The sequence below is a fragment of the Larus michahellis genome, chromosome 7, assembly GCF_964199755.1.
Source record: "Larus michahellis chromosome 7, bLarMic1.1, whole genome shotgun sequence".
In the NCBI taxonomy this organism is placed as follows: domain Eukaryota; kingdom Metazoa; phylum Chordata; class Aves; order Charadriiformes; family Laridae; genus Larus; species Larus michahellis.
Genome location: NC_133902.1, coordinates 53,931,628 through 53,957,797, shown reverse-complemented (window position 1 = coordinate 53,957,797; position 26,170 = coordinate 53,931,628). Strand labels below are relative to the sequence as shown.

The following is a 26,170-nucleotide window of genomic DNA, read 5'->3' as shown; positions in this document are numbered from 1 at the left end:
TGGGGTTTTTTTTTCTGGCATTTCTGTGGCTCCCAAAGATCGATCCGTCACTCCTGGCAGGGTTGATGTGGCAATATTCAGCGGTCATCTCCTTCACATGCACCATTTAGAAGAGGTTGCTGACAGCACAAAAGAGCTACAAAAATAATTGTAACTAATTTGTTTCCCATTAGAAATGCATGTGGCAGTAAGTCCTAATGAGAGATTTTCTTCCTTTCCCACTTCAGCATGTCACCGTAACAGCCAACAGATATACTGAGGTCTTCTAATGCAGGAATCTGTACGTAGCACTGTGTAAAAGTGGTAATAGATTTTGTTCTGCTCAACAGCTGAGAAATATCATGGAAGCATTCTAAAATACACTGGAATTAATATTTGATCACTAGGAGAAGTATGTGTTTCAAACAATTGACTCTAAAATTAATATAAACAGCTATTAATGCCCAATATGGTCTCTTGCAAATCACTTCAAATCTTTAATAATCTATACTGTATCAGAAATGTATATGGAAAAATAAAACATAATTTCTTGCAGCTAAAGCATTACCTAAAGTAAACTATTTCAACACTGAATCAAATTGTTTCAATGGCAGAAATCACACCTGTCTCACCAGACAAACTGAGTACTCAGACTATTAAATGCATTCAAGCAACTATATTGTATTCCACCACGCGTTATGCCTTGTAGAGAGCATAACACTTCTTAAAACCATAAAATCATTTAGCAAAAGAAATGCATCAACTACGGGAGGAGAGACAGCCCCGCATGCGGAAGGGACCAAAGGGGTGAAGCACCTCCTTGCTGAACATCCTATACTATACATTGGACAGATTTGCCTGACATGACCCCATTGAAAATGAAACAAATCCCACTGAAACCCACTAGTTTGACATCAGAGTTCATCTTTTTCATCTTCTGTGTTACAAAGTTCACAAGCCGCATGTGGCCCTTGCTGCCAGGCTAGTGAAAGGCTGCGACCAGGAGGTGTGTGTCTTCAGCTAAAAACACCAAAGCGCCCCGTGTGACAGCCATAGCTGACTCCTAACAAAGGCTTTGCATCAGGGCTCATCAGTGAAATCCACCTCTCAAGGACGCTTGCTGCCACTGCTGGGCCTCGGCCACCTTCAGTCCCTTCGCTCTCGCAGTTCCAGCATGGACCTGCCCACAGATCAGTCTGCAGGTGCAACGTCATTAAAATAAAGTGAAAATACAGGGAGAGGGAAGCAATGCCATTAAATGGAGTTGGCTGCAGAGGCAGGAACAGGCAACCATCGTGTGAGTTGAAGGTGTGAGGCCACTTTTACGGTAACTGGAGATATGAGATCTTGAAGTCACAGCAAGCTCAAGAGATCCCATTGAGCAGCCACCCAAATGGTTGGTTGTTCTGAGCCTCCACTCCTGCCAGCTGCACTAAGAAGTTGTAATTTGTTTATTTGGTCTGCAGAGAGTTTTTTAAATGAAGATGATGAAACCCCATAAAGTTCTTTATTTTGTAGGAAATGATCTGGTTTCTGGAGGGCCTGAGAGGATGGTCTGAGTTACATCTGATTATACAACATTCATATGATAAAGCACAACTAACTGCGTAGTGAGTTACACATTCATAGGTTAGTACAGAATTTATCGGGTATTAAAGCTCACTTATAACAACAGATATTTATACTGATTTCTTAACAGGCTCCAAAAATTACATTCAGTACTGAAGTAAACTAAGCCATTTATAAAGTATGAAAAACTTATTTTAGCTGTTAACAATTCATATCTGACTATTTGCTTTGGATCAAGAAGCAAGAAGTAAACTTACGGCTCAACCACTATTACACTCAGGTTGTTATTAAAAAACACCTTCCCATCTCTTTCTTCACTGCATTCAGGCTTTCTTAACTCTTCCATTACCTGACGTCTTAATTCAGGAGGAGCAGTTTTAGAAAACTCATACGTTTCTGTCAGGAAATCCAGCAACAGCTCCCCATCCTTGTCCCCTTCAATGAAGCAGCTCGTTATGTCCATGTGGGATGGCAGCTCATGGAGCTGGTGCTTCAGCCCGGCTGAATCCAGTATCCTTTTGATGTCAGCAGAGGAAACATAAGAGCAGAGATCATCCAAAGGGAAGGAAGACCCATACTTCTTCCACAGCGTTTCCCAGCCACTGGTTTCTGAGAGATAAACCATCAGAAAAATGCTCAGGAATAAGGAAAAACAGTATTTGAACAAATTTTTGATAATCTGGGTTTTTTAGCAGTTGTCCTCGTTGCGAGCGGGGTCTTTTCAGAGTTGGGATGTGTGTCCTGGGGCATGGTGGAGATGGCTGCCTCCCTGCTTCTGTGCCTTGGGTCTGGGGAATCCAGAAGAGGATGGACACATTACCTACCCTGCTGCTCCAGCACCTCCCACTAAGCCCCCAGCTGAGGCCAGGGTAGCTCAGTGCACTTAATCCTCCCCCTTCCACTCCCAACACGCTGCACCCCTCTGCTTCATGCCCACAGGCAATATATCTCAGGGACATCCTTCTGTAGTCCACATGCCGAACACTAGCTACTCAGTGCCATCTTCTTGATTTAAACTATTCCCTAGATTTCAGCTGCTTGTTCAGAAGACAAAGTCCTCTCCTATTCCTTCACCTGCCTACTTTGTGGTTGAGCTACACGTGAGCGTCATTGAAACACTTGTTACCAGTAAACTATCACTCTGCTACACGAAAACCCTGATCACGTTGTCCATGCAGCTGGATGTGTGGTGGAGAAAAGGGTGGGATGGACAGAGCCCAGGATGAACCTACGCCATGCTCCTGGCCTTCAGCCTTCGCTCCCATGACGCTCACATGCTGTTGGGCATGGCCAATGAGAGGGCTGCCCCTCACCCCAAGCAGACCTCCCCAGTGGGGCCGGAAGGACGTTCTGGATGTATATTATTTGGGTGTGCAAAGATGAAGGGTGAGGAAAGAAAAGGCTCCTGTAGCACCACAATCACCTCCAGAACTGAGCCCATGCCGAGCCCACACTTGTGCATGCACCTCTTCTCAAGGGACATTTGACAAAAGAAAACCAGCTGGGTAAGCTGAAAAATCCCGAGATACACCTTCACGTCTTTATTTCCCCTCACCCTGGATCTGTGATTCAGCATTTCTGCCATAAATCATTTATAAAAGGATCACCCAGAATGACTGGACAGGATGAAAATAACTTGGAGCCTAATGAGCAGCTCTTGAGGGTTATGACTATAAATCTTCGTAACTACGAAAACCAGTTGCTCGGCGGTTTTGCAAATGCTTTATCTGCAAGCAGTTATTTATAGTCAAATAAACAGTTCGGTGTTTAGAAGAGAGGCTGCAATATTTTCTTTCACCTGGTGGAAATTGAATGCAGAGCGCTAATTGCAGAAAATTTGCTGGTGTCAGTGTTGTGTGACTCAGTGCCATCTCTGAGCCGAGCAATTATACACTACCTGAACGAAGCATTATTATAATAGCTCTCAATAGGCTCAGCATATGGCACTGCTTTTGTTTTCAAGGCGATATAAACAGATTTTTTTAAAGGTGTTAAAAATAACACCGCATAGCTCTTGCAACTTGCCTGCTCCCCCGGCAGGGACGGAGCAGGAGGGATTGTAACCTTCACCCACTGACCAAGCCCTCTCCTATCAGTCTTATTCCCAGACTGGTTTTTAATTAACACATCCTAATGTGTTTGTGTTGGAGATGACATTAGCTTCATTTTTTGAAATGAGCTTTGTTCTGCTTGTCTTTCAGTACCTCTTTTTGCTTCAGTGCTCATTTTCATAGCCCTTCTTCCTTCCCCTCTCTATGCTCTTCTTCCCCCCAAGGTTTTCCCCTTCCTTTCCTCTCTGCTATTCTGAGCCCTGTTCCTCTTTCCCATTTTCTTGCTGGCCCCAGCAATTTCTACTCCATTCCGCTCTGTCAGAAAACACGGGGTCACCTGTCCCACAGACGACTTCAAATACTCTTCGTGAATTCATGATTTTCATCAATGTGATTTTTAATCACATTAATTTTGAATAGACACGCGTTCCTCCCTGTATTCACATTTCATGAATATCCAAAGGGACGGGCTAAGCAACCGGAAAAGAGCTTCAATTAACTCTATGCAGGTAATCCGCAATAGTCTGATACTATGATCTATTCTCCTTCAGCCAAAGAACAAGAACAGTAACTCAGATCATTTGAAATACAGATTTCTTGTAGTGAACTGCTTGAAAACACTTTAAAACAAAAACATTTTGGATAAAAACTTTTTTAATAAGTTCAGGTCAGAGAAGTGTCACTTCCTGAACACAAAAAAGGAACTTCATCAAACACATTACAATTTGCAGACATGGTCAAATGCAATAAAAAATTAAACTTAAACCGCTGAACAAATAACGCTTAACATCCCTGCAAAAACTACCAGATGTGACTTTGCACAATTAAAACCTCCACAGCTTGTGAGGCCAATTAAAGGCTTTCTAGAGTCAAATTGGACCCCACCATTGCAGTATCTCTAGCATACCTTGCCCACAGTATTAAAAGGTTGTCATTTACCCTGCTCCCACATTTTCCTGCTGGATTGGCCACAGAGCATCTCCTTGAGATCTGAAACAGCCTAAGAACACTGTTTTCAACCCAAAATGATGATATTAAGGAAATGGGCAGTTTGAGAAGAAAATGAACCATATGTGCTCCAACACCTGCTGTATGGCACAGCCGAGCCCCGTCGTAGCCGTTTGCTTAATGCCGCAAGTCTTGGGGAGCGAGATAATGCGGTGCCCAGCCTGAAAAGCCTTTTACAGAAAATAGCTGAGGCTGAAGGAGCTCCTGCGAGCCAGAGCCGCGGGACAGGGCTCTCTGCTGCCATCCATTACCAGCCAGGCGGTGGCATGGGAAGGGCAGAGGGCGAGAGAAAGGCGTTTTGTGCCCTTGGCGCAGGTTTGCTGCCTCACAAAGCCTTCGGCTTTACAACCTGCAGCACAGAGCGGCGCAGGAAACACTTTGTGAATGTTGGAGCGGGTCCGGAGGAGGCCACAAAGATGATGGGAGGGCTGGAGCACCTCTGCTGTGAGGACAGGCTGAGAGAGTTGGGGTTGTTCAACCCGGAGAAGAGAAGGCTCTGGGGAGACCTTATAGGAGCCTTCCAGTATCTGAAGGGGCCTACAGTAAAGATGGGGAGGGACTTTTTACAAGGGCCTCCAGTGACAGGACAAGGAGTAATGGCTTTAAAACTGAAAGAGAAGAGATTTAGATTAGATATCAGGAAGAAATTTTTCACTCTGAGGGTGGTGAGGCACTGGCCCAGGTTGCCCAGAGAAGCTGTGGCTGCCCCATCCCTGGAGGTGTTCAAGGCCAGGCTGGATGGGGCTTTGAGCAGCCTGGTCTGGTGGGAGGTGTCCTTGCCCAGGGCAGGGGGTTGGAACTGGATGATCTTTAAGGTCCCTTCCAACCCAAACCATTCTGTGATTCTATCGTTCTATGAATTCATCAGTCTTTCTTCACATTATTTTGACTTAACATACAACTTTCTTTTTTACACATCTCAGACATAGGCAGCGTGCAGATTTCAATGGATGTAGGTGAATGGACACCATTTATTACTCATCCAGTTCACCTTTATTGGCGATAACGGATATTTCAAATAAAAATGTCCATTGGTTTCTAGCTGGCTGTGTGGAATTTGCAGGAACCCCGAAGGTCCTGATGGCTCTTGCCTGACTGAGCAGCACTGGTGGAGCAGCTCTCACCTGACACCAGGATAATGAGGAGCTTCGCCTGTGCTTCCAGGAGGCTGTGAAAATACCGGATAGTCGCTGGGATGTCCTTCACATAATACAGCATCTAGAAAGAGCAGAAATGCTTACAGAGATACAGTGCGGTCCTGGTGACTATTATAACAGGTGCCAATATGTAAAAGGAACCAAATGGGGGCAATCTTGACAGAAGAGCAGTGGGACAACAAAACACTTCAGCACAACGCCGGGCAGTGGGCTCACGCTGAGAGCTCGGGGCTGTCTCTGCCTTCCCGGCTCTCCCAGGACAAAGCTCACACTCATTCATTCATTAACCTGAGATAAAGACTTGCCTTTCTTAGCGGTGAAGATGGCTTGTAATGTCTGCGGTAAACTTGGAAATACAAAGGCAATTTCACAGAGAGGACAAGGAGCTTTGAAAACACTAGTTAAAATGTATTTTTAGTTGACTGCCACCCACAGCCTAGTTAATAGGACTACTGTGCTCAAAGTTGCTTTGCTGTAACTCATCTTTCATTTTTGCAGTTCACTTATGCTTAAGTACTTTAAATTACAGGGAAATAAACTCACCTTTCTTCCCCTTAGAGTGGATAATGAGGTCACATACTTCATGCGTACTTTTAACAGCCAAGTCTTTGACAACATTTACTTTGCAGAGACTTTTACCTGGATCATGTGAATGAAGTCCCATTTTTTAGACTTCTTTTCTGCATTCATTCGACTTTCATATTCATAAGCTGTCTCCTCATGCCAGGTAAACTTTACGTTCCCGAGGTTTGATGTCGCAGCCACACGCTCTGAAATAGGGGAGAAGGCAGGACAGCTATCTCAATTGCAAATATGGGACCGATTTCCGTTCAGAGCGTTAATGCATCCAAGAGCCATATTTAGTCAGAGAGTTTTGGTACCACTTTAACACAGCAGTGGAATGTTTAAAACCTTGAGCCCGTATGTGAGACGGGGGCTGTAAAGGTCTATGTAGGATGAAGTCTTAAGCGGGTCTGATGCTTTAATCTTTGCACCCTCATTTGGGCTCCTCCAGCCTTTACCTGATTAAAAAAAAAAGAAAGAAGCTCTTCCCCATGACTGGCTCAAGCTGCATTAAAAGATGTTGTCTGGGATAAACACTTATAAGGCCACGACCAGCACATTTCATGCTGAAAGGAAGAAGAGCTGAGGGGCCCTTCACTTTGGTGCCATCCAAGACCCACATGGCTGAGCAGAAGCCAGGTCATGGCAAAGGGTTTTCCAGAGACTGAACAAACAAATACAGGGGCTCAGGGATGGATGAAGGGGGTTGTGTTTTGGGGAGAAAGCACAATTAAAACCTCAAGAAGGGCAGAGAAAGCAAATGGCTTGCAAAGGGAATGTGTCACAGGGATGGTGGGAGAAGAAAGGAGCTTTGCTCCGTGAGCAAGGACCCATCTCTTGACATTTAGCTTCTTCTGTGTTCAAATATTTTTTCAAAAGCCCACAGTTTCAGCCAACTGCTTCAGGTAAAAGGCATAGCAGTGTTTTAAAGCAAAGACTAGTATAACGAGTGACACATGGTGTGTTTTCAGACCTCGATACAATGCACATCCAGCAACCGAGGAAAGCAGAAGGCTGGAGAAGTGGGTTCAAGGAATAAGCTATACCAAGGGCCTGGCTCATCACGGCGTTCCTTTGCTTTTCCGGGAGAAAAACTGAGGGATAATTTCATATTTTAGGGGATGCTGGAATACTAATGCGTATCTGCTGGCATATGAAGCTCATCGCACTGCGCCCCTGCCAGGCGCTCGGGATTGCTCCAGGACAAAGCTAGCCCTGATGCGATGCCTGTGCTTCGCAGGAGTTAACATAAATTTAAAACTTACATGGCCCAAAGGCAGACTGAGCCTTAGCTACAGAACACATGTTCAAACCTACATGATTTGCTAGGACCAGCGCCTTTACACCACTAATCACAATGCTTCTCCTTTTGGGCTCTGATTAAGACATATCCCCGTCGGACAGATGAGAAATGCTCCATCAGTGCTTATCTCCTCTCTTTTATGGCTGGAAATGGGCCACCCCTTTCGGATGCTGCTGCTGTTACTCTGTTCGCTTCCATTTATCAGTCTCTGGCCCCGGCGCTTGCAGTTCAGATTTAATTTGTTGTTTAAAACTCAGGCTTCGTTCAGCAGCAGTTCATATCACCATCCCAAATAATCTGGTGCAATCTGGTTCAGTTCAATTGCTAGGCAGTCTGCGAGGAGACAGTAGGAAGAAAACTGAATTGCTTGCCAGGGGAGGCTTTTAAAGCCAAAATTTCAGAAAGGGCAAACTCATTCTCATTATGGGAAGTTTCTGTCCAAAGATTCATCTGAAAACAAAACGTATCACCCTAACCATTTTGAAAAGTTTTCCTTCATTTTCTCTTGGGTTCAGTTCAGATTGTTGTCTGGGTCAGGAGCCGGTCGTGTGCCCTTGACGGGTGCCATCGCAGCCAGAACGCCTGCAGTTGTGCTGCATCGTGCGGGCAATGGCAGCGCAGCTCAGCTGTGGGGCCATCAACACTCCAACCATGGTCACCAAGGGACTTCACCTGGTCGTGGACCAGAAATGAAGGAAAGCCACAGCTTGGCCATGGGGCTTTGAGGAGAGCCTCAGTCGTACGATGCAGCCTAAAACGAACCTCAGTTTGTCATCACCGCACGTCCCAGTAAGAAGTTTGTCTTGTGAGCACGGCTTCTCCTTCCCAAGGAGAAAGTATCCGGTTAGGCAAAAAACATAACTACTGAATCCTCAGAGGCACAGATAATGTTTCCAATTCTCCTCGGAAAATCTTAGGGCTCAGAAACCTAATTAATGATACCTACTGGGGACATGATTAATTACCAAATAAGAAAGTTTAAAGAAAGAAATTCAGATGAATATTTCATTTCTAGTTTAGCATAAAACTTAAAATAAGGACAACATCTTATATTTTCTTTAACTTTCTTCAGCAAAGAAACTCACTGAAGTAGGATAGGACTGCCAGCTAATTGGAGATAGCTGGTGAGACCACTAGGAAGATTCAGCCCAAATCCAGTCTCACGTAGCCTGTGGTCCACAGCCCAGGCGGGACAGAAATGCCACGTGCAAGTGCCCAAACTCTCTTATAAACAGAGCAGATTCTCTGTTGCTCATCCTTCACCATCCCATCTTGGAGCAAAGTAAAAACTACTGTGATTTTGCACAAGTCGACTTTTCAAAGGTCAGGTCTGTGAAATACAGAGACAGATATAAAAAAATGATGTATTTCCTGGGAGCCTTTGGTGTTTCCAGTGACTCTGAACTCTCCCACTGTAGGGAGAAAGGGATCGTTACTTTTTTTTTTCATTCCCTTCAACTTCCACGAGTTCCTTAATATCGGGAATGCTTTGCTTTTAAGGAGTTAAGCAAGAGTAAGAGTTGGAGATTCACAGCGTGGTTTTACATTCTGGTATTTACTATGGTTTGGAGCATTTCCAACAACGCAGACTGCTGACAAGGTCCATTCGTTACTGCCGCGTCCACTCAGCAGCTGCTTTCCAGCGAGGTGTGCTCTGCTCTGGGCTTCTCACAGTCAGTATGGAGTAGCTGGTGTCACCTCCGTACAAGACCATAATTACCTGCTAAGGTAAAGACTGGCAGGTGTTAATCCAGTGATAATCAAACTGTGGATTGATATTTAATGCTCGCTTTGTAGGGCAGTTTGACCAAAACACCCCTGCTAATGTTAAATCCTGCTTGGAAAATGCTTGGCTTTCCTTCATGAACGTGGCTCAGACCTTTGGGCTGGTGGAAGGAAACAAGCTCTAAGCCATGGAGCCCGCAGCAAAAATCTTTCCTATCCATCTTACTCTCCTTTTCATGTTTTCTAATTCACAGGATGGTGACTAATTTAGTGCAAGACTTTGAGGTTTAGTTATTTCTTATTTGGAAACTATTTTAAAGATATGAGAGAATTATCACGAGACACTAAAATTTTCCCTTCGATGTTGAGGAAGGATCTTGATTCAGTGCAAGTTGAAGGAGAAAAACTTTCTGAAACGTGGGGATTTTACTCTGTTCCCATATAATGTCCCATCAGTTCCCACCTTGCTTCGCTTTTACAGTCTGTCTAGCCCAAGTGTTTGCCATGGAGGGTTCTTTGCAGTGTGAGAGACTAAGATTTTAACAAGACACTGAACATTGTTGAAAAGCAATGATGGCAAAAAAGCATTAAATAGTGACTTTTTTTTAACTTTTTTTAAGAGCCAATTCCGTCAAGAAAGCATTTGAATGTGGGGTCATCCAGCGTTCAACTCTTTTCCTGCATTTAGAGTACTTAATGTAAATTTAACTCATTTAATGTAAAAGTACCTTTGTACTTGGAGATTTGGTCAGCACTTGGCTCTACAACATCGTTGTTGATGGCGACCCCTGGATATCTGGCTTGTACTTTTGAGAGGATCAGCAGGTCAATCTCACCTAGGGAAAAAGGCAACATGAAATACAAGACAGGAGCAAAGCTCAGGCAGATGTTATCTTCACCATCATCACATCCCCAGTTTCGAAGACTGATGCCTGCCATTCACGTGCAGAAAATGTACCACCCAGGTACAATGTAGCTGCTTTGTATCCTCAGCAGATTGACACTGAGGGTTTAACTCTAGGATTTGAGAAAAATTTAAATACCAGTCCCAACCGTCTTCATTCCTCCTCTCTGACTACCACCGTGAGTGTCAAGGGAAAGCCAGACACAGTCATGCGCGTGTTTTCTGGGCTTGGCCTAACCGCCCAGGGAAGATCGTGAATGATTCTGACAGTACCGGTTCTGGTGGTCCCGAGCCACCAGCGAACCTGGCAGGATTTCTTAGGAGTCACTAAGAACATTTTTAGCCAAGTGTGTCACTGATTACCAGATCACATGGGTGAGGGAGAAGGGAATACACGTTTACACTGGAATCAGAAACAGCATTTGTGTCTGTTTGTCTGTAGTGTCCTGTGACACATACCATTTCTGTTTATCTAACCCCTGTTCAGAGAATACCCCAGAGCTCACTGCACTTTTCTGGGGAGGAATAGTTCCTTCCGGACACTGTTGAGGCCTGCTGCAATTATTTTACTGATGGAAGTACCAATAGGCCCAACATTTCAAAATTTAAAAAGAGGTGACATCGCTCTTGGCCACCTCTCCCCACCTGCAAAGTAGGAAGCTCAGGGAGATGATGCTCCTGACTGAAGTATGAGCCCAGGGACAATATCACGCTGGCTTGTTTAGCTTTCTTATGGCTCGCTTCTGCTTGTTGTGCTTGAATAAATTTTAGGTGGAAAAAATAGTGAAAGAATAAATTAAGGTAGAAAGAGTGAAGCAGAGCGTAACTGTGGTGAATAACAGACCCAGTGGTCATGTTACGGACAAATATTGAGCTTTTTCCTGAAAGATGGACTTGCACTTGCATACCACCCCACATTATAAAATTCTCTACAAATGAACAAAATTATGTACTGACTGGAAGATCACCCAGCAAACCCTGATGGCCAGAGAGGCCCTTGCTGAGGCACTGTGGAGGGAGCGCTCCCATCGTATTGCACGGTCTCTGCCCATCCTCATGATCCTCAGTGCCCCTGGGTTCCCACCACTTCAGCATTAGCTCCATTATACAGAAGATTTGAGGCACAAAAGGAAAATATTTGGTGTTAAATAGCCATAATGTGAACCCCAGAGCTCAACCCAGCACACCAAGTCCTCCCGCAGGAGGGTCCTCTTCACTACAAGGAGGTCTCTGCCTGCTTCTGGCCCCACCGCACGTCACCAGGGGTCAAAATCAGGGAGCCCAGCCCAGGTCTCACCTGCTCACTAGCACCCTGAGAATTTAACATGAAAAGTAAGGAAGAGTTCAGGTTTTTTAGACTTACGTGTCGTTCTTAAAGCAACTAATAACACCAAAAATTACGTGGCATCTGTGCAAGCATGTTCTTTGAGGGAGTGAAATTGAATGTCTGAAGGAGCCGAAATGGCTGCAGCTTTGCTATCGCTGCAAACCCTGTATTCTGCTGAAAAATCAGAGCAAAGCCAGTCCTCTGCAGGCTGCCGTGGTAAAATCCGGGAACACAGACTTTTTAACGAACTACTGCAATATTTTTGATTTTTCGTTGCTTTACCAACTTTCTGTAAAATGGATTAGCCCTTTGAAAAGGCTGTGCAGGTCCTGATAAAAAAAAAATTTGAATTTCGCCTTTCCATATGCGTCTAGGTTAATATATTCCCTTCCACCCTTCTGCGGCCAAACCACCCTTGTATTGTTTTTAACCAAAAAAACCCCACCCCTTTGATTCATAATTTAATCCACAGCCTTAATTGACTTCAGTTAGCTCTTTTATATGCAAACAAGTGTCCTGAGGCATTTTACAGTCAAATCTGTGGCAGCTTGCATTATCAACAATTTGGCAATTAGGCTATCCGAATTATTTAAACTCTCCAACACAATTACCTTTTAAAGGCTACCACTATGTTCACCATTAAGTTTCTAATTAAACATTTTACGTAACGGGATAGTTTATAGCACAGTTGCTACTTTATAGCAGCGTTGATGACTTTTATGGTTTTTAAAGGTACAGAGTGCTGCGCGCTGGAGTGTGAACTTAATAAGGCAGAGGCTGCAGGCGAAGGCAGGAGCTGTGGATGGGTGGGTGTAATGGGATATGATGCGACATTAAATGGTATGCTTGTCTCTCGAGGTGGAAAAGTGGGAAGGAAATGCTCTCCGGGCGTGCTCCCTCCCTGCGAAGCGCAGGGGCGGATGGGGCCAGGGCAGCTCCCTCACCGGGGTGAGCTGGGGGAATTTGGGAATTTGGTCCCTCCTGACCCCCCCCACAAGGACCCACAGTGGGAACAAGCCAGCAAGGAGCAGGGTTTTCATGGTCTTGAGGTTTTTTTACATCACAAAACGAGCTTTGCCTGCACGTTATCGATCGAATCCTGCTAAGCTGGGGCGTCCCTGGCTAGGGAGTTCAGGACCTCACTAAGTAAAGTGTTCCTGCTAAAAAAAACACATTTCTTTTGGCGAAAGAATGGCTTCCCTTGTTTGGAGAGCAATGTTCCCACCCTATCACACTGTCTGTTTTATAACTAACGCCCACCATTTACATACAATTATTTTTACTTATTAGGAGAGATCAACAAAGCTGAGATTAGTCTTTGGAGATGGTATGACTAAAGCACTTAAACTAAATTAACTGTTCATATAAAATTTAAGTTTGATCACTTAACGGGCAGAGCAGAATTAGAAAACATAGGCTTTAATTATGGGGGAACTTAAGCAAGAATTTAATGAGAAGAAGCCCCTCGATGTTATCGGTATTGTTTTTCCACCCCGTGAACTTCAGATAAGAGACTTATTTCTTCAGATTTCTTCTGGATTGCTTCTGGAGCTTATGTTCAGCTCCAGTGATTTGGGGGACAGTATCTCCAGGGGGCTCTTGTGCCTTGATGGTGGTCAGAAAGGACGTACAGGCAAAACAGAGTTTAGCTGAGGCTGTCGCAGAGCAGGGCAGGAGGCGGCAAGGGTGGGGATTTACCACAGCAGTAAATAGTTCCAGGGAAGAGTAATTTCTATGCGAGTAAAAAAATAATATTCTGAGGAATCTAAGGCATTTTGGCGCTTTTTTTTTTTTTCATGGAAACACAACGGGGCAGTGCAAGCCTCTCCCTGCCCTTGAGAAGTGATGGTGCAGAAGGAGGGTTCTCGCAGAGGACATGCAGGAATCAGGGTGGGGAGGCACAGGCTGTGTTCAGACGATGTGGCCACACACCAGCTAACACCATCTGTCCCCTGGAGCTGACTTTTCAAGAAAAGACTTATTTCCCGCTCTGCTCCTTTCTGCAATTTTTAATCCTCTATTCTTTGAAAAAGAAGGTAAAACCATATCAATATTGAAGTCCATAGCATACCTGCTCCGCCACCAATGCTTAGAATATTGATTGCAGACTTCCCGTTTCCAATACTGAAAAACATTATTTATAGATTTTAGGAGAGCTACCCAGCAGAGAGGGTTACATGCATTGTGTGAAGCGCTGGAGATCCCAAGGCGGCTAAAATCTGCAGGACAAAATCAAACGCAAGGTGCGTGTGTACAGGCACGCCTGGGAGCTGGCAGGAGGGATCAGATTCAGAACTAATGCTCTTTGGATGTTCCTAATTTCCAGTTATTTTGGCAGTTTGTAGAGGATTTCTGTTTTTATTACGAGCGCATACAAGCAGCGGCAGGTACATTCCTTCTCCATGTCTGTCCTTCGAGGACCAGAGACCTCCCTGGGCCTGGACCAGCAGCTTAAAGATCATTTGTAGAAGTTTTATGTTTTGCAAAATGGGGAGGAAGAAGGGGGAGTGTGACACGCTCAAAATCCCTTAGCGAGGCTTTGGCAAAGCCATAAAGCCCTGGTCCCAGAGCAGGGCCTCCCCAGAGCCAGGATTTGACCCCAGCTGCCTGCTGCCCCCAAAGCCAGGGCTCCGGCAAAAAACACGCGCCGGCGGGCAAAGCAGGAGTGTTATTTACACACACCAGAGAGAGCCTAAGTAGTAACTGAAAAGGTCGCTTTTTAAAAGATGCTTTCAGTCAAATTTAATGTCAGAATGTAATACCTGTCATTGCGTTTCTCAGGTGTTAGAGGAGATTCTGGGTAAGCTGTATTTGCATGCAAGGAAACATTTCAGCCTTATCTCCTCCCTGCTAGGCTCCGTCCCGGCGAGCAGCCGTTCCGCCGTGTGTGCAAAGGAAATCTCCAGCCCAGACCTATCGGAGACCGACAGAGGGGGCGGCCGGCGGGGAAGAGCAATCTGCCTCTCGCAGGCAGCCCCCCGAGCCCGTCCCCCACCATGGGACCATGCCCCGGCTCCTCCTTCACCTTGATGTGGTCGCCTCCACGTTACCTCGTGATCACGTCTGGCAGCTGCCTCTCCACGAACTCCTGCATGCTCTGGTGCTCCGTCGAATTCGCCAGGAAGAGGCGGAAGGACTGGAGGTACCTGGCGGGGTCGCTGAGCAAGTTCCTCATGGGCGATGCCATGTTTGGGGTCGGACGGGTGCGGGAGGGGACAGGTTGCTCCTTGCAGCTCTTCTTTCAGACCTAGAGAAGGAATAACAGATGCAGGAGGGGTAAAAAACAGCACGTGCCCGGGTTTTGCCCTGCGTTACTGGACTTTGCTCCGCGTCCTCGGCCCTGCTGCTGCACTTTTAAAAGTATTATGCAATTTTGCGCTAGAAGCTATAAATCAGGTTTGAGCGGCAAAGGGTGATATATCATCTTTAATCTGCGCAGAGGAAATGCCAGCATTTTTTAACTGTGCTGACACAGGGCTCTGTTAAAACCCAGTAAAAGGGTCTTTAGATGGTTCTTAAATAAAAGAAAAATTCCCCTATTTCTCGAAGGCATGGAGGGGCTCCAAAGACTCGGTCTGGATTAGAAGAAAGTGCAACACGCATCTCCAGAGATGCTGGCAGATGTCTCTATCTGTTTTTTTAATCTTTTGATGTTCTTAAAGGGAATGCTGATGGTGCAGTGAAAACAATAAAAACCTTATAAATGCCCTCTTTATTTTTCTAGTTCCTCTGAAGATAATGGTATAATTCCCATGGGCTAGGTAGTTAATTCACGAAAGCCACGTGAGTTACTGGAACGGATGTTGTGCTAAACCTGGCTTGCACAGAGTGGGGTGCTGGGGAGGCAGAGCGTGATACCGGGAAATGTCGGGCTGTACCTTGAAAAGTGCACAAAGACACGTTCACCCCCTCTGAAACTGCAGTTTAAGTCCGTCACATCTTGTGCTAACTGCCAAGGAGGAAGAGGTCCTCTTCTTTCTCGCAGGTCCCAGGCCTAATGACCAGGCTGCATCTCTGACCGTCAGATCTGCCTTTCCCGCAGATGTTACGTCCCAGCCACCTCTCGTTATTTTTATTGCTCCCTTTGGACTGTGTCCAGCCAAGCCCTGTTGCTATTGAAGTTCAGCAGCCAAGAGTGAAAGCTGAGATCCTGCCCCAGCTCCCAGCGCTGCCAGGACGGCTCCCCTCATCCCAACGAGACCCCGCGGACCCGCTTTAGCTTGCCAGCATCACCACTGAAATACAAACCATGGCCTTTGCTTGGGGATTCTTTCCAAACTACTTCTCTTGTCCCTTTGAACAATAATTCCATCCTCTGTTGTGCTCCCAGTCCCTCCCAGCTGCACACTGAATAACAACAGTCTCATCCCTCCCCCAAATCACGAACGGAAACACGAAAGAGCAGCGGACTCAGATTCATACTCGTCATTACCTCCCTTTCTAGTGGAGAACTGCTGATAGCTTTTCTGACCAGCTGTGCAACCAGGTTTCCACCCACCCAATAGCTGTCTCATCAAGGCCACGGCTTCGTCGCTTGCTTATAAGAAAGTCACACAAGATGGTGCCAACCGTAAAGCCCCTGTATAGGAACGCCACCTCCTCCCCTGTACACCAGGACAATTACACCACCAGCAGAACGATGGGCTTGGCAAAATTTCTCCCTGACATCTCCGTGTTGCCTGGCCATCACCTTATTCTCTTTCTGGTACTCACTCCTTTTCCAAGGATGGTTTCTAGGGACAGCCACCGCGCTGAGCAGCTGCAGTTCCTCTGGCTCCTCCTCCGCCTCCTGCCCTCTTTTCAAGGATAACATGAGCTGCTTGGCTTTGCTCACCTTCCTTGCTGCTCATGCCAAAGATAACGGCCAACTCATGACATGTTTTGGTTTTGCATCCCCTGAGCCACATCTCTACATGTCCCAAAGGTCCCCCCAAGAGGACGCATAGTGAAGGCTGGTGGTGATGCGCCTCCTCCAGTGCGTGCTGCTACTAGAGCTGTTAGGTCAATTAGCAACGCCTGTTAATTGCTCTCCTTGAGGCAGTCCCAAAAACCAGCAGCAATCTCCAGAGCCGCACCCAAGGTGGGATTTTCCACCTATACCACTGCTAAGGCAGACCTGGCTTTCGGCACGTTCCCTGTGCCCCCCCCCCCCCCTCAGACAGCAAGGATGCTTTCAAGGGAAAAAACAGCAAAACTGAGTATGTTAAACAACAACAACGACTGAAAGGGCCTGGTAGCGAGTAGACGGGAGAGCTTTAAAATCATTTCTGGGTCCCAGATGCCCATGAGGGCCAGTTCAGAGCGGCATGGGAAGGAGACGACCCCCCCGGGCCACAGAGCTCACCCCCTGCCGCCCGCTTCAGTGCGCCTGGTGGAGTTAGATAAGAGAGGCAATCTGTCCCGCCTGTTAGACAGACAGACCGACGCATCGCAGCCGAATGGACTCTATTAGGTGGAGAGCCATGTCTCGGGCTGGCAGGGTGGTATCTGCCGTTCACGCCGCCCACCGCACGTGAGCCTCGGACGGGCACACCGACCCCCCCAGATCCTTTCCCCACACCACCAGCACCCAAATCCCCAGCAAAATCTGATTACCCAGATAAAAATTTTCCCGAGAGAGGGTATGGAAGCAAACACCTCACTGCTAACCCACCCTGCAAGGGAAGTGGTATGTTCCTTGTTTACCCATTCCTCTGCTCTGCCCAAACCCTCGCTTTTTACTTTAAGTGCATAAAGAGGCTTTGTCGTTTGCCACTAACATATTTTACTACCTTCACTCTTGAAAAAACATTTTGCAGTTAATAAGTGGAGATTTAGATCATCGACCTTTTTTCTTTGCCTCCCTCTACTTCCCGTGATTTAATTTGCCGACATCCCCTACTCGGTGGTTTCTAATGAGCAGCTGAGATTCATTTTCATGTTAGGTGCAGTTCAAGGAATTTGTCTCATTTATCTCATTACGCTTTTGGCTGTTTGAATTTGCCCCATTTATTTTATTATGTGTTTTCCTGTTTGAGTTGCAGCCGGTTAAGTTTAAAAATAAGTAAAGAGAAGGAAGAAAAGCACTTTTTTCTGTAGCAGGCTGATAGAAACTGTTGGATAATAACGTTCACTTGGCCATGTTCCCTTCAGTAGTAATCCAAATTTATACGTAGCTCCCTAAAAGGATTGAGGGGTTTTGAAAAGGGATTCTGCGTTTACGCTGCAGTTATTTGATCCACCCCTGGTTTGCGCCGGCGCTAGCGGAATTAAACCTCCTTTAAACTCCCCCTAAAACTCTTTAAACCATCCCCGTGAAGCCAGAAAACAAAGTGAGCCTGGCCGCAGCTGTAAACTATTTGTAGCTTGGGTTTATTAGCATGGAATTACGGCTGGTCGCTGGACGCCGGCAAAACAGGGATCCCTCTTGGAGGAGTTCAGTGCGACCGTTTGGGCTGGTGCTTGCGGGCAGCCGTACTTACGTGCCAGCGGTGAGTACCTCCCGGGCTCCCACGGCGCGACGCCGCTGCGGTGCTGGGGACGCGCTCCCGGCCGGTCACCTTCCCGGCGGATGCGGCCGTCCCACCCCCGGGGCCGCGACGTGGCAGCACGGAGGAGGTTTGGCTGCCTGAGAAGGGAGCAGGCGACACCGTAACCTCCTGCAGAGGCAGAGGGGAAAGTTGAAACCCTGCCCGCCCCGTCCAGCCGGCACCCCCGGCATGGTCCCGACCGGCTGTGCCCCGGGACACGGCTGGCACGGCCACCGACACAGCAGGAGCATTTAGACACAGAGCACTATCAATGTGTTCATTGGAGTCCGGATGAAAAACAAAGCCCTGCCGCTGGTAGACAAGAAGTGCGACTCTTGGCAAGTTGGAAATAGTTGTCTCGGCGTGTGGCACATGGCAACGTACAGTATCACTTACAGTTTGCCTATAGAAGCCTACCGTTATAGATTACTTTGCTTTATAGATGGTTTTCTTGCCAGCAGCTGAGATTTTGCTTATCCCTTACTTTCCAGGGCTTAAGCAATGGGAACCATTTTCCAAGATGTGTTTCCAAGCCCTGTTAAGGAGCGGTTTTATCCCAGAGAACACCAGCACAGAAAAAAGCACCGACCCATGTCTGCTCTCACACTCTGATTCGGTGTTCAGAGCCTTAATAAAATAGTTGCCCTGTGTGTACCTCAAATTATTCATTATTCCTTCATGTTTAGCAAAAAATAGTTTTTTTGAAGTTAAATGAAGAAGTTTTCCTTCTGGACTTAGGTGGAGAAATGAACTGTTCATGGAGAAATGAACTGTTTCACATCGCGAAAGTCATATAAAATAATGCCAGTAATATTAATAATCGTGCTTTCAAAGGCACAATTACAGGAAAAATGACTGCAGTTTGGCATTTAGCGGAAAGTTTACTGAAATAAAGATTTCATATCAACAGTTAAGGTTGTTCAGCTAGAACGATGACCGTGCGGGAAGGCAGCACCCGCTGCATTTTTTTCTCTCTCCATACGCAGCATCGTTTCCAAACCACTTGGAGGGAAGGAGGTACAAAACCCTCTGCCAAGGAGCAAGCCAAGAGCTGCAGGGCCACAGCGTTTCGGTTCCTTCTGCTGGTCCCTCGGCAAAGAGGGATGCCAAAGCCGCACAGGAGGGACGAGCAGCCCCACAACTCTTTTGCCGTTCCAAATCGACAATCATGACTTTATTCGCAAGAGGCATTTGAAGGAAAATGAAACCCCAGCTACTCTGTCAGACAGCCACCAACCGAGCCAGCTCCTCGGGGCTTGCGGAGTCCCAGAAAATGCTCGTTCTGCTGCGACGGCACCCACAAGGGCTGTGGGCTCAAAGGCCTGGCCTGGCTCCGTACCGGCGATAAGCGCCGCTGCTCCCACGCAACCGAACAGCAAGGTCAGTCGTGTTTTCCCAGTTTCCCTTTGCAGTTCTGGAAATCTGGATTAATTCGCATGACCAGAGAGCTGTGAAAGCTGGTCAAAAGAAAATCAGCTCAGTGCGCCTGGCCCATGATTTTCTCCCTCTGCAGCCCACAAAAGAGGAGTTTTGCAAGTGACAGTTGTCATTTAATATGGAAGCCTAAGTTTGGAGAGCCAAAAGTAAAAGTTATATGCATCTGGTGCTTTTAAGTGCTGTATGAAAATAAAAGATGCTGCTGTTAATTTGCTGCTTTAATTCCCCCTGGAGACACATTCTGCAAGCTTTTAGCCAAATCCCAGCCTTTTCAGTTGGACGTGGGCTCAGTGCTGCCCTGGCGCAGGGAAATTTGGGAGGAGAGATGCTGCACCATTGCCGAGACCTTACTTTCATTGACCCCAGCACTTCCCTTCCCAACGGCGTCTATGGGATGTGCTGCAGAGAGAGCTGCGCCCAGGGCAGGGCTGTGCTGAGCCGGAGGCTACGAGCCAGCAGAGAAGAGCAGGAGCCAGCATCGCTCTGCAAAATGAAATCCTGCAGTAAAGCTTGTCAGATGTACGGTTTTGTTCGTTAATGTGGTTTTACACTATTTAACATCAATATTTAGAAAAGTCAGATCCCTGTGCCATTTTAATGTGCTTCCTCCTGTATACAGCACTGTCCGAGATGGCAGGAGGCTGGGTTATAGAAAGGAGATCCCACAAGCCTTGAGGGCATCAATATTTGGGAAATAATAGCTATTGTGCGATAAACATCTCTCTGTCGTGACAGCTCAGGGGACAATTCACAACTCTGTACATACTTGGCCAACAGCGACATGGTGATAATATTAAAACACAAAGTTATGATTAAGACGAGTCCACCCAGAAGCCCGGCAAGGACCCAAGAAGTTGTCACTGGCCCCTTTTAGGCGAGGTAAGAGCTGGGAACAGTCAACATCTGCAGATTATTTCCTTCTCTGGAGTACATTTGCGTGGGTTTTGGCTGAAAATTTGTACTCTGGGAAGGAGGAGAAAGGCATGAAATGTTACGGTCTTGGTCCAAGTGAGTCATTGTAATTTATTCTCCCAGGGATGCTGCGGGCGATGCTGGGAGCCAGCCCTCGCTGAAGGAGGGAAGGGGCAGGGGAAAGTGCCCTGCCACACGCTCCCGGAGTGGCCACCAGCCATGCCCAGCAGCAACACAGGATTTCCCGCGGCTTGTGCTGATCCACAAGCTCCAAGACACTCATCGGTCCCATGGCACAAGTGGGAATAGCAGCGCAAAAGTACCCACGGAAGATTTAGGAGTGTTGTGACGACTGGTTAATCAATTGATGCCTTCAGAGATGGAAAGTACCACCTAAGTTAACAAAAAGGCTGGGTACAGGCAGGGCACTGGTGCTGGCTGCTGGTTGCATGCATAAGGAGAGGCAAGTACAGGTGTAAAGCTGTGTAATGCTGATTTTTTCTTGGGATGGGGGTGCTGGAATAAACCACTGGTCATGCACGTGGTTGCAGCGACCCTCGCTTGGGCAAAGATCCGTCCCTTTGGAGCAGGGACCGAAGCCTGGAGTCACAGCTGAGCAAAGCTGAGCTTGGGAACAGGCAGGGGATGGATCCGCATGTGATGTCCCCTCTGACTTAATAAAACCTGAGAGTCCAAACTACGTGGGTCAGATCTAGGAAACTGGATTTTCAAGAGGCAGCAGGAGTGGGAAAGACCGGGCAGGAAAGACCCAATTTCTGTCCTGTCACCAGACTTCAAAGCATCTGCAGACGGGCCAAATATCTGAGCCCAGAGATCCAGGAGTTTATTGGGCTTACCTCTGGATCGGATTTAATCACGCTCAGCCAGCCTGATAAAAGCAGAAGCTAGACGTTGCTTAATGTCTAAAGAATTATTTCTGCTGTCTTCTAATAAAGCACGCTGATGTAAGCTGCAGTTGATAACAGGATCGCTGCGCGGGGGTAGCAAAATCTCATTTTGCAGGACAGCCGAACTGTCAGTGCCAAAGAGCAGACAGGTTATTGCTCGTGCTTCTCCAAGGTTGCTTTTATTAAAATGGAAATTTCCAAAGCTTTGCATGCACACACCGGTGGCCACATCCCTTTGAGGGGGAGAGGGGTCGGACACAAGGCCATGCCCCCCCCCCATCCTCCTGCAGCTCATTAGTTGCAGCCCTTACAAAGCGGGATGCCTCGGCAGAACTGCGGCACAGATGTCACTGCCCCAGGAGAAGGGTCCATGTCTTCACACCCTCACCACGGCTTTGGGGTGGGTTTGGCAGGTATGGCAGCTCCAGGTGGGTGCGATGCGTTCCCCCATGGCCACGCCATCCGATTTGGGTGAGGATTTGCTCTCCCTCCTTAAACCCAGCAGAGGCATCAACGCCTTAACATTGTGCCTTTCACATTTCAGGTTGTCACAGCTCTTCATCCAAGAGGGGCACAGCACCCCAGGCCCTCTCCAGCATGGCCGGACTCAAACCACTGCAACTGGTGCATCCCTGCAGGTGGGCCCCACCCTTATAGAATGGAATAGAATAGAATAGAATAGAATAGAATAGAATAGAATAGAATAGAATAGGATAGAATAGAATAGAATAGAATAGAATAGAATAGAATAGAATAGAATAGAAATATGAGGCTCTGAGCAATCTGATCTAGTTAAAGATGTCCTTGCTTACTGCAGGGGGGTTGGATCAGATGACCTTTAAAGGTCACTTCCAACCCAACACATTTTATGATTCTATGAGAATGGAATGGAATGGAATGGAATGGAATAGAATAGAATAGAATAGAATAGAATAGAATAGAATAGAATAGAATAGAATAGAATAATTCAATTGGAAGTGACCTACAATGGTCGTCTAGTCCAACTGCCTGACCACGTTAGGGCTGACCATAAGTTAAAGTATGTTATTAAAGGCATTGTCCAAATGCCTCTTAAACATTGATGATAATGAAAAAAATAGTAAAAAAAAAAATATATATATCAAAAACTAGCAAAAATTAAGTGTATTTTCACTTATTGTTGTCATAATACTGCAAGAGGCCAAACCTGAAGTTGGCTACTGAGAACAATTTATTCCTTTTATCATTTGAGGAACAGATTAAAGTTTTACAAATGTGTGCCTTAGTTAAAATAATTTTGCTTTTCTCCCCTCCCCAAAGTTAATTCAATCAAAGATAGTTTGTGAAATCTCTCATTTATGGAGCACTCCAAACTCCTGGCTTGTAATTAGTGCCACAAATCGGTGCTCTATTCCCAGGCTGAAAAAAAAAATAATTTTTAGAGTATTTCAATTAGCGATTTGAAACTGAAATTCTTAATCTCAGAAAGAAATCCAAGTTCCAAAAAATGTTGATAAGGGATTTCATTATTGTGTCCGGGTTTGGAGGTGGTGAAGGATGGTGAACCCTGGTACTCCTTACCAGAAAGAGCTGGGGGAAAATGGTGCTGCTGGAAATCACCCGGAGCGTACAGCTCTCGTCCACAAAGCCACGAGGCAGCCACGGACCAGACCCGAGACCCCCAGCCTCTCGCTGCCCCTGAGGGATGCGCAGCTCGCTTTTAACTTGGGACTTCAATCTCTGCCAGGAAAACTAGTTTCTGTGCTGGAGAAGCGTGAAGGACTCGGCAAAGACCTGGCTCAGGTTACTGATGTCACGGGAAAGCAGAATTATGCCAGGGAAGAGGAGTTGGGTTTTCCGCTTTGCCACTTTTGCTGCTGATTTGGGTTTTCTACACAGGTATGGATTTCAACAAGCAACAATCATTCACTATGAAAAAGCAATTTTTAGGGCATTTTACCCATATATGGGAATAATTATTTTCTCTTTTCAAGATGCAGCGATACAAGGACAGAACTGCCAGAAATACCCAACTATCTACAAATGCAAAATACCATCTCGGAGATGTTTTTCCAGAGCCTGTCACATGGGGCCACCGCTGGCACTCAGCGGAGCTTCAGACCCACTTTATTAGGCTGCAGCTTGATGATAAAGGCACGAAGCGATACAGAAGTGATGCAGCTCTGAACACCTGCGCATGTTTTAAGTCATTTTCACTTAAAACAACAATAGTCTGTTATTTATTCCCAAACAAGTACTCCTGGCTCAGAAGATCCCCGTCTTTGCGATACCTACGCAATATCCCCTTGTGATCGGCACCTTCCGCGTTATTAATTCCCCCTTACCTCCTCCTCTAGCTCTTCCCTAACGAGCTCGTGCGACGGAGACTGAATGAGCCGCATTTGCAGAGCAATCAACCGAAATTAGATGGGCTTTCTTCTCGCCCGTCTTTGGGAAGCCATCACCACCCCTCCCCGAGCACGCGGCCCTGCCGCTGGCTGCCACTCGGGCTCTGGCACGTTCCGGCAGCCAGCGCAGGGGCTGCCGCCGCAGCCTTACTTTGACAAACGAATGTTCCCCTCCCAGCTCCTCGCCGGGGCTCGCACGCCTCCTAAATCTCTCCGCTTGAAGCGTAATGTTTTCGTGCCGTTCATATCTCTTCCTGCGGGAACTTGTGATAAGCTTCGGAGACGGCTCAGACTCGCTCGCTCCCCTCTGGCGGCGGTAGCCGCGGACGACTCTCACAGTCGAAATCTTCGCATTAAGATGACTCCAAAACCGTGCATTAGGAGCACTTCAGATGTTTGTAAGCCATCATCCATGCCAAACCCCAGCATTTAAATTACGCTGACCTGGTAAAGAGTATCCTCTTGACAAAATCTGTTTTATTATCTTTAAGTCTACGGGAAGCTGGTCCGGACAGCAGCTGCCAGGAGCAGCACAGGGCTGGCTTTCCCACCCGCTGTCTCTACACCCTGTGCACCACCTCAGGCATTAAATTACTGTGGAAACCTGTATATCCTAACCATCTAAAATGATCCCTGTGTCTTTCTGAAGAGTTTCTGCTTGCTGGGACACAGAAGGGTGTCCTGAATATGGGGCTTCGCACCCAGCAAGCCCGGTCCCTCCATACCATTGCCTTTGCCTTTTTTACTTTGCCTTTTTTTTCTTCCAACCCCCCAAGTCCTTGTCCCTTCTGCCAACTTTGTTACAATGGAGTCACATTCTCTCAGGTTACCGATGATGATATATTTAACAACAGAGAGCCAGCGAGCATCCGGACCGCCTGCGTGGGAAGCTGGCTCTGCAACACCGGACTTTCCCAGGGGAACTGCGTGGCCCCAGACCTCCCCGGGCTTCGGGCACAGATGGGAGGAGAAGCTCAGCCACGCTGTCGCTATTTCAGTTGCTCTTCTCACAGGCCTAATGACGGGTCAAAGGTGGAGGGAGTAAGGAAAATAAAGATCCGCCTCTCCAGCCCTCGGTTTTCGGCACGCACACCCAGCCGAGTAAGTTTTGATGGCACCACGTAACTCATAACCACAAAACAAATGGCATCTAGGACCACAGAAGCAGTCTGAATTTTTTGCAAAACTCTGATTACCGGCGATAATCACATTTTTTTTTTTTTTAAATGCCAGATGTTATGACTAACTACTGTCACATGCAATTAGACCCTTGGACGCTGCTATTCAGGATGGAAGACGAGATGGTCTGTGACCTGTCAGGGCCGTGCTGTAGCTTGCCTTTGAGCACAGCCATGCTTTAATTTCTACTACATTTTGTACTACAGTTCGAACTAATATATTAGTTTCAGAGCTGAGCGTACCACCTACCGCCAAAAGGGCTGCAAATGGGGAATTTCACAGTGAAATATTAGTACGAAATCACTGCTTCCTTGCTAGCCCTTATCAGTGCTAGGTACATGGATCATGCAAAAGTCCTTGAAGTAGTACTTTAACATTGCTCATGTGAAAATGTGCAAGAGCTTTTCATGGATAGTGCTGCCATTTTAGTATTTTTTTTAATTACAAGTTAATTTGGAGCCTTGACTGGAAAGCTCCTCCCTGCAGAGTACACTCATGCTTAGCAAGGGATGCCGAAAACGTAAAACTTTACATCTTAAAACTTGCCTAGAAGTAACAGTACTGTGGCTTTTCTCCCCCTCTGCAAAAAGCCATTCCCAAAGAAATGGCTGTTGTTTCCTCGAGCCTTAAACTGAGGACGTATTTATTTGCACTGAAGAATTTTGCCCAAAAATGAATTTTTCAGAAGGCGAGGTGGGAGAAAGGGCTGCGAGGGATGCTGCAGGTAGCCTGACTGTCGGCTTGCAGTGGGGTGGACCAGGAACGTGGCATCTTGGTGCTGCCCGCAGCCACCCGTGGTCCCTGATCGCCTCCTCTGAGCTCCGTCCGCCGTCACAGCCCGAGTCATTGCCATTCCCGGAGCCATGTCCTTGCTTCTTCGCTCGCCCTCCTTATCTATTGCAACGCTTCCTGCTCTCCCTTCCCTTTCTGCCCTGCAGGCCTACAACTGTTGCTTGTAATAGTATTTTTTTTAATACCGTTTCTATCTCTCGCCTCAATCCAGGCGGTGCCATTGTAGGCAGTTTCCATGTGTCACTGCTTCTTTCAAGCATCATATCCTCCTGCGAGATACCGACACATCCGACTCAGCCTGCCCACTCTCTCCTTTGTGCAGGCTTTTTATTGCGAGCTATTTAAACTCCCAGCTATTTTCCCAATTAAATAAACCCAGGACCAGTTACTCTAAAGGTATCAGGGTTTTATTAGAAAGCTACATTGCCATCTTGTTATTTTCATCCCTATTACCTCTCA

The 26,170-nt window shown here is 46.7% G+C and overlaps 1 protein-coding gene across 2 annotated transcripts; it reads right to left on the bottom strand.

Annotated features, from left to right (window-relative positions):
• Positions 1–454: 454 nt before the first annotated feature.
• Positions 455–24,049, bottom strand: LOC141746890 (histamine N-methyltransferase-like). Of its 2 annotated transcripts, none has more exons than XM_074596209.1 (7): positions 23,678–24,049; positions 14,638–14,834; positions 13,659–13,711; positions 10,085–10,192; positions 6,404–6,534; positions 5,732–5,825; positions 455–2,157 (listed from the first exon to the last, which is right to left on the bottom strand). In XM_074596209.1, exons 2-7 carry the CDS (start codon positions 14,772–14,774, stop codon positions 1,802–1,804), a joined length of 879 nt encoding a protein of 292 aa, XP_074452310.1. In that variant the 5' UTR covers positions 14,775–14,834; positions 23,678–24,049; the 3' UTR covers positions 455–1,801. The 2 variants fall into 2 exon arrangements, with proteins under 2 accessions (XP_074452310.1, XP_074452309.1); XM_074596208.1 differs by lacking the exon at positions 23,678–24,049 and adding an exon at positions 18,049–18,225.
• Positions 24,050–26,170: the final 2,121 nt, after the last annotated feature.

Excerpts from the sequence above, each read along its gene's own strand:
- LOC141746890 (XM_074596209.1), bottom strand. The coding sequence starts at position 14,774 with ATGGCATCGCCCATGAGGAACTTGCTCAGCGACCCCGCCAGGTACCTC. Across the intron at positions 10,193-13,658 it reads AAGCATTGGTGGCGGAGCAG|GTGAGATTGACCTGCTGATC; the intron begins GTATGCTATGGA and ends CTTTTTCCCTAG. Across the intron at positions 2,158-5,731 it reads CCTCATTATCCTGGTGTCAG|AAACCAGTGGCTGGGAAACG; the intron begins GTGAGAGCTGCT and ends TTTATCTCTCAG.